General features: G+C 44.4%; 1 protein-coding gene across 3 annotated transcripts in view; it reads right to left on the reverse strand.

Moving 5' to 3' along the window:
• FBXL20 (F-box and leucine rich repeat protein 20) overlaps positions 1-6025 on the reverse strand; it is a 97646-nt gene extending 91621 nt beyond the window's left edge. The window contains exon 1 of one of the 3 annotated variants that reach the window (XM_040497380.1): positions 5626-6025. In XM_040497380.1, coding sequence (XP_040353314.1) covers positions 5626-5673 — 48 coding nt within the window. In that variant the 5' untranslated portion in view covers positions 5674-6025. Of the gene's footprint in view, positions 1-4791; positions 5100-5625 lie in introns of those variants that run through there. The other 2 variants (XM_040497381.1, XM_040497385.1) reach the window with 2 other exon arrangements.
• Between the last annotated feature and the right edge of the window lie 2641 nt (positions 6026-8666).

Genomic DNA, 8666 nt, shown 5'->3' on the forward strand with positions numbered 1-8666 from the left:
AACTAAGCCACCCAGGTGCCCCTGGAGTGGCTGGTTTAGAAGAAACAGCCAACGAAATATGGTCCTCTGCTTTTATTAAAAAGTTACAGATTCATAGGATTCTAGAACAAAAGGAACCTTAGTAATTGATTCTAACTTCCTTGTTTTGCAAAGAAGGGAAATGACCAAACCGGAGAAGCGAAAAGAAATGACTAAAGTTATAGTTAGCTGGTGGCAAACATCAAGATTAACTAACATCATCAGTTCTCTCGACTCGTAATGCAGTATGTTCTTTCTGCCATACCACATTTTATGATTTTTCTTATTTTGGACGAAATGACTTGATAAAACAAAGCAGGCAAATAAGTACTACAATCTAATCTTACAGACTAAAATATTATACATTTATCAAAGCAGCAGTGAGGAATAACGAAAAACAATAGTGAACAGGGATTCAAAGTACTCAAATTGGAGCTTATCAATTCCTAACTATGTGAATCTTGACATTTCCAGGCACTGATTAAACAGTAAATTGTATCTGTGATGTCGGTTAATGTTTTCAATGTAGATAATGCTAGACTTTTTAATAAACTCAAATAAGATAAAAATTTTCCTCTAATAGTACTATAACCTTATAATGGAGCTACTAAGAGAATAACAAAATAGACAGGTTTTACCGAAAAAATCTAAACTTAGATTCAAGGGCTAGCTTATTTTTTTTTTTTTAATTTTTTTTTATGTTCATCCATTTTTTTTTTTTAATTTTTTTTTTTTAACACTTATTTATTTTTGAGACAGAGACAGAGCATGAACACGGGAGGGGCAGAGAGAGAGAGGGAGACAGAATCTGAAACAGGCTCCAGGCTCTGAGCAGTCAGCACAGAGCCCGACGCGGGGCTCGAACTCACGGACCATGAGATCATGACCTGAGCCGAAGTCGGCCGCTTAACCGACTGAGCCACCCAGGCGCCCCAAGGGCTAGCTTATTTACACACGTCTGTCACTAATCTCACTGAGTGTTAAGATAACATGTTATAATACTTAAAATGAAGGACAACTTCATTCTTGATAGCAAAGACAAAATGAAATATACTGAGTGAAGAAATTTAGGAAAGTTCTTTTCCATACTTTTTATGGGCTTTGATGCTATGTTATGCTAAAAACAGAGCAGAATGACAGAGTGAAGTTTAAAAAATGCAGATTGGAATCTTGGCTTCCCCCCCCCCCCCCCACTAGCTGTGCAACTTGAACACTTCTTAGGCCCTAGCTTTCCTCAACTGTGAAACAGAACCATGAGAATTGGAAGTTACTGAAGTAGGGGCACCTGGCTGGCTCAGTAGGTAGAGCATGTGACTCTTAATCTCAGGGTTGTGAGTTCAAACCTCATGGTGGGGGTGGATCCTACTTAAAATAAAAATTAAGAAGTAAACAAAAAATAAAAAAACTGAAGTAAAACATCTAGCTCAGTGTCTGGCATGCAGGATGCAATAACTATTATTAAGTTACAAAGACAATTTATCAAAATTTGCCACAAAACAATGTGCACTGTAAGTTATGCAATAAAAAGTATTTAGATGAAGACTTTCAACTGAGAGACACAATATTCAGAGTGCATTATGCTAGCTTTTCGGGTTATTTTGTAGAGATTTAATGCCAAAGTGATACAGCAAAGAACAACAATAATTTTCACATCTCTGTATCTTTTTAACTTCTACCCAGCTGTCATCTACTCCGGCTGTTTCACAGCTACATATCTAACAAGTACTCTTATCTCTTCATTTTAACTTAAAAATTTTTTCTACACCTATAGCCCTGAGCATCAGATTTAAAGTGTGTGGTGCAGTTACAACATCCAAAAGAATAATAATCAGAATATTCCTTAAAGAAATATTTTAATGAATCAACTATAAAAAGATAAACTTCAGTTATCTTTCACCCAGAAAAAAATGCGGCTAAGAAAAAGAAAACAGTCTTTCACTTTCTGTATTAATCATAATTAATCTGAAATTAGTTATTATTTGCTACAAAAATGTCCTCAGGGATTGGCTATCTGCTTACAATCATAAAATTATCAGTCCTTTAAAAACCATTCTGTAATTTTGAGAATTAAAACAATAATTTGAGGGTTGCCTGGGTGGCTCAGTCAGTTAAGCATCTGACTTCTGCTCAGGTCATGATCTCTCAGTTCACAAGTTCGAGCCCTGTGTGGGGCTCTGTGCTGACAGCTCAGAGTCTGGAGCCTGCTTTGGACTGTCTCCCTCTCTCTCTACTCCACCCTTGCTTGTGCTCTCTCTCAAAAATAAAAATTTTTTTAAAACATAAAAATAACATGATGTCATGTTTTAGATACGAAGAGACTGTTTTACCTTGTCTACATCTTTTATCCATTGGAACTAAATATTTAAAATGTTTTCAATGAATTAGCAATAAGTTTACTACTTCATGAGAGCATTTTATTGTTTTACTGCTTGTAAATTAGGTTAGTAAAGAGGTAAATGGGGAAAAGAAGAGGTAAATGACTTATGAAATATTCAGATAATGAAACTCATTAGCACATACCATTTCCACCCCTTCCCATTTGTATTCTGGCATGGACCACTTCACATCATAATAGAGGACTAAAATGTTTTCTTATAAACCAAAAGCGAATCACAAATACTGTACAAGGAGGGTTTTTTTTTTATCCCTTATTAAAAAAATTTTTTTTCATGTTTATTTATTTTTGAGACAGAGAGAGAGAGAGAGAGAGAGAGAGAGAGAGAGACAAAATCCAAAGCAGGCTCCAGGCTCTGAGCTGTCAGCACAGAGCCCCACATGGGGCTGGAACCTGTGAAGTGAGAGATCATGACCCGAGCCTAAGTCCAATGCTTAAAAGACTGAGCCATCAAGGCCTGGCCCCTCCTTTTTAAAAAAATCTTATCAAATACCTTTAGAAAGCTTCAGTTGCTTTAGTTCAAGGTAATAGATATACTTAATAAGGCAATATTTTTATTATAGTATCAAGACTATAGGTAAACTACAAATTAAAATATAAGCTAAGGGGAGCCTGGGTGGCTCAGTCGGTTAAGCGTCAGACTTCGGCTCAGGTCATGATCTCGCGGTCCATGAGTTCGAGCCCCGTGTCGGGCTCTGTGCTGACAGCTTAGAGCCTGAAGCCTGTTTCAGATTCTGTGTCTCCCTCTCTCTCTGACCCTCCCCCGTTCATGCTCTGTCTCTCTCTATCTCAAAAATAAACAAACGTTAAAAACATTTTTTAAATAAAATGTAAGTATAAAAATAAGATAAAGCAATGCAATTTTAAAACACATACTACAAAAAACTCCTTCCAACAATAATTCATGCAGTCTAGAAGAAAACAAAATGATAAAGAGCAGACTTCAGTGGCAAAAGGCTATCCTCCACTCAGATCTTTGGTATTTGGGTTTCTCTTTCAGGATTCCTGTTAACTGCTAAAAGTCTATTCAGTAATTTTAAGGATGGTCTTGACTTTTACAGTAGTACTGAATGTGCAAATCACCAAAAATTAAGCTTATTGGGTCTCTCTACATTAAGGCAAACTAAAGTTCTATTAAAGTAAACACCAAATTATATCTACTATGATACTGCCTTCCTATGATTAAGTTAAATATGAAAATTCTAAGGAGGCCAATTCCTTGATTTTCTCCATTCCTCACCTGCAACAGTAATATTGTAGAGCAAACCAAGGAATAGACTAAACTGAAGACCCTCAGGTAACAATTTCACCCTCTGCACCTAGCTGGCAAGTTTTCTGAAACTTTTGTCTGACTGTCTTACAATTTCATCCTTCAAATGGAAATGAAGAAACACACCAAGTGAGATGTACACTGAGCTCTGAGTGATCCCAGGTCAGTTTGATTCTCTGCCAGAAAGGGCCAGGTAACATTTACTCTTCTTGTTGTAGCAGTTTCTTTCTCTTATCAATAAACCCCAGTAAACCTTGTGGTATATTACCACACTACTGCAATTCGTCAGTACTTAGAATATACTTCACTTCCAAAGGAATCACTTCCCTAACACGGACTTCCCTTCACCAAAGACACTTTCAGATGTTTTCCTATTTCCTCATCCAGTCGTCCATTCCACAGCTATAAACCTCTCGCCAGAGGAGGAAGAGTTCTTAAAGAATGGATTTTCTGAAGTCTCTCAGGCCTTCATCCCAATCTCAAAGCCTGTACACATCTGAGAGTTCCCAGAAACAATGAGCTACAAAAGTACAGACTAAACGGGAAAGAAGAGGAAGTATCAGAACAATACCCAAACCAAACACGCACCAAAAACCCGTGGTAGTCTCTATCATCCCAGTCTACCAACCCCCACTTCCCTAGAGTAACCAAACAAGGGCTCTCAAACTCGGAGAAATGGCCCCCTGGCCCATCATTTCCCTCTCGTTTCACGAAGAAGGTGGCAGAAAGAAAAGAAGCAAGCCGGTAGATCGGAGCTGTGATGCTTTTTCTGCCGAGAGGAGGGAGGCAAGCCAAGGGTTGTGTAAAGAATGGAAAGCTGAGTGATACTGGGGGGAGGGGGGAATTAGGGCGCCAGAGCTAATCCCTTGCCGGGGCCCGCTGGTGGAACAGGCTGGAGGCGACCAGCCGGGAAGACCAGGGAAGCTGGGCTGCTGCATTGGGCTTTCGGGTCGAGAGAAAGGGGAAAGAAGTCTGGCAGCCCCAGCGGTCGGTGGATGACGGCGCCAGGCAAGGGAGGCGGCTCTGTGCGGAGCGAAATTTTCGGGACACAAGAGCGGGAATCGTTTTGTTCACGCCGCCCCAACCCCCCCCCCCCCCAGGCTCACACCTCAAACCTGCTCTTGGTCACTCCGTTCACGTCCCTCCTCATGGGGTCGGCGGGTGCGGCCGGGGCCGGGTGCTACGGCGTGCGGAGTGCAAAGACTGGGGGCCACGGGCAGGCCCGGGAGTTCCGGGACCGGGAGGAGGTGGAGGAGCGGCGGGCAGGGGCCGTCAGCGAGGAGCAGAAACCTCTCGGCTCCGGCGGGGCCTCCTCCACCTCCCGCAGAGCCGGCGGCTGCGACGACTGCTTGTCGCTAGCTCTTCTCTCCCCTCAGCCTCAACTTCAACCCAAAACAAAAACACTCCCCACCTGCCAGCAACGCCGTTCCTCATTGGGCAGAGCCGCCTGGGCCTCGGAACGGCGTGGGGAGGGGAGGAGGAGGAGCGCGCGGCGGCGGCGGCGGCGGCGGCGGCGCGGGACCACCCCTCCCCCACTCCCGGGCGCAGCCCGCGACGGTCCGCCCGGGAGCAGCCGGAGTGCGGCGGCGGCGGCGGCGGCGCGAGCCCGCTCTTGCCTCCAAGGCACGCAAGCCCACCGCGAGAAGCAGAGGCAGGGAAGTGCCTATCTGTCTGTGTGTATTTGTGTATGGGAGGGGCTGTGGGGAGGGTGCGAGTGCGCGCGTGCTCGCGGACTCGCGAGTGAGGAAAGCAGGACAACTGCAGATAGTACCAGAGCCCATCTAATCCCCTTCGCGGGCAAACAGCACGCACCAACCCAGCAAGCACTTGAGCTTTCTGCCTAGTCCTCCCAGTCCCCTAAGACTTGTCTCTTCTTCCCCAGTAGCCTGTGCATCCACACACGTCCTTCCCGGCCACCCAACTCCCTTCCCCTATCACTCACTGTCGCCTTGAACCCAAAGTGCAGCAGGCGGTCCCTGCTCGGAGCCATTTTCCTCCTTTCTGGTTGTCTCTAGGTTGAGGCAGTGCTGCTGCTGCCGCCGCCGCCGTCGCCTTTGCTGTCGCTGCCGCCGCCTCCCCCGCCCCCGTGGATTGCATTACCGGGTGTTGCAGGGAGGCCTGGGGGGCCGTCGCAGGGCGTGGGTCTCCCTGTGCATGGATCAGCAGGACGGGGATGGGGGGTGGGTAATTGCGCTACCCTCTGCTCCAGGAATATGCAGCGAGGCCCCACCTCGCGTCTTGGGGTCAGGGCGTTCAGTGCAGGAGCTGGGCGACCCTTCCTTTTAGCTGGGGGAGGGGCGCGCTTTGGTGGGGGGGGGGTGTGCCTGGCGAGGCTGAAGGGCCTTTGGCTTCCCCCGCCCCTCCGCCACCAGACGCCGCTGCCACCCAATGGGCTCTAGTGCCTGCCCGTCCTCCAATCGGGGCTCTGTTTGGTGAGAACCTGATCCTGACGCCACTTTGGCGGGAGAAACAAGCGTGTTTTAGCGAGTAGGCGGGCGCGCTGGCCGAGTGGAAATTGCGACATTCAGCTGACTCCTTGGTTCCTATAAAAGCTAGTTTGTGTCATCATATTATTATACTTTAGCAACACCAGCCCTCAAGGTCTCGAAATTTATGATCGAATTTCTATGGATTAGGGAATACGTTTACTCTTTTAGAGCGACAGACTACAGAATCATGCACCGAAGATGAAATAGAAACTATTGTAAATTCGAGCAGTCCTGGCAACATCATCTTCCCTAATTGTATTACAAAGTATGTGTTTGTCTTCATATCGCTTTTAAATCGCAGTTTTAGTGACTGGATTGTTACGAATGTGATTTGAGAGAGTTTATTTAAGAGCAACTTGTGCTGGAGATCTTTTTAAAATAGGGATATTCAGGGGCGCCTGGGTGGCGCAGTCGGTTAAGCGTCCGACTTCAGCCAGGTCACGATCTCGCGGTCCGTGAGTTCGAGCTCCGCGTCAGGCTCTGGGCTGATGGCTCAGAGCCTGGAGCCTGTTTCTGATTGTGTCTCCCTCTCTCTCTGCCCCTCCCCCGTTCATGCTCTGTCTCTCTCTGTCCCAAAAATAAATAAAAAACGTTGAAAAAAAAATTTAAAATAGGGATATTCATGCTTGAAGCTTTATTACCCAACTCTTTTTTTTTTTTTTTTTAACTTTTTCGTGTTTATCCTAGAAAGGGCTTCCTGAGCAAGGAACCAAGCTTCGGAAAGTCGTTCTCAGGCCCACAAACTCAGTGATCTAGAGGTTATATTCTTTTCCCTGATACTTTTAATGTTACTGCTTCTCTTCAGCCATATAAAAATAGTTTAGTTCCATGTATCTAAGAGCAGTTTTATCCCGACTATTGATGAATTTGATGACTAAGGCCTGCAAACGAGAGTCAAACTGGCTCAGATAAATGAAGAAAATTTTCACAAGTCTGTTTCCTTTTTTCAATTATCCTTTCCAGTTAACCTATTTGAGTAATTATCAGGGAAGACTTTTACTTCCTGATTGAATTTTTTTTCTGAATGGTGTATTTTTAAAAAGCTGAATCAAAATCACTCAAAGGTTAAAAATTAACTGCACAGGGGCCCTGGGTGGCTCAGTTTGGCATCAGACTTTGGCTCAGTTCATGATCTCCTGGTTTGTGGGTTTGAGCCCAGTATCGGGCTCTCTCCTATCACCACAAAGCCAGCTTTGGATCCTGTCCCCCCACCCTACCCCTGCTCTTCCCCTGCTATCAAAAACAAATAAACATTAAAAAAATTACTACACAAAGGTATATTACTTTTTATCAAAGAAATTTATTTTAATGTAAATAAACAGGTTTTTTTTTAATGTTTTGGGGAAAAAAATCCCACAGATTTTGTCTACTTTCAAAAAAATGAAAAACCCCAAAGTATTTACAGAACGGCCATACACACAGAAAATCAAATTTGAAAGATTTTTTTTTAGAAAAGACCCTCCCCAGCTGCTCCTGATGTACATTTCTAAAACACAAAATTTATAAAGCCCAGCTTTTACAGCTGAGCATGTTTCCCAACCTAGCTTCTGAGATGTTAAGTACTTCCTACCCCTCAAAAAACTAACTCCAGGGTAGAAATAAGGGGGCAGGGAGATTGAAAAGAGGAAAAAAAAAAGGGGGGGGGGAATGAATTGCCCAGGGATTGTGAATGAGTTTCCTATACTGGCATCTGCTTCAAGTGACTTGACTGGATACTGTATGACTCACTGGCTCCCTTGAAAGGGTTGCTTCTGAGAATTCATGGTATTGCTGCACTAAGTTTTCAGACCTAAGCCTTAAGGAAAATCTTCCCAAGAGTCACCAACCTCAAGGCCAGTTTTGGCAATTATATCCTGCTTCGTTTCTCCCTCCTCCCTTCTTTAAAATACCGGTTTTAAAACACATAGATTTTGAACCTGAAATCTTCATGTACATCAGAGCAGGTTTTGACCAAGAACCCCTAACATGGAGCCAAAAGACAGAAGAGGAATCAGGTCAAACTAAGAATACACAAGACACCAGCAGCAGAAGATAGGTGGAAGTTGACTTCATGTCCTTGCAGTCCTTTGAAACAGGAGAGTGAGTACACCTAGACAGGAGGGAGGTGTCCCAGGCTTGGTTTATTCTGCCTCTTCTCCTCCACCCTGTGAAGAAATGCAGTGCTCCCTGGTTCTCAGGCAGGGTGAAGCAGGTTAGCCCCGGCTCCCTGTTAAGCAAGTTCAGATGCTGGGTCAGTGTGTGGGGTGTGCCCATCGACAATTCAGGGGCTTATCCTTCATCCAGATCCTAACTCGGGATTCTTTGATCTGGGATGAAGACAGAAAGAGAGAAAAAGCTTCCCAGTTTACTCATTTTGGTATCTGTTGGCTCTGCTTGGGGAAGCTGAGCCCCTGATATGTAGTACATTCCCCATAAGATTTTCCCCACCCAGAACAAACTTAAAACCGTGTAACTTTTTTTTTTTTTTTTCTCTGCAGAAACCAATGGGATAGGA

The sequence above is a fragment of the Herpailurus yagouaroundi genome, unplaced genomic scaffold (assembly GCF_014898765.1).
Source record: "Herpailurus yagouaroundi ecotype Mexico unplaced genomic scaffold, PumYag 189, whole genome shotgun sequence".
NCBI lineage: Eukaryota > Metazoa > Chordata > Mammalia > Carnivora > Felidae > Herpailurus > Herpailurus yagouaroundi.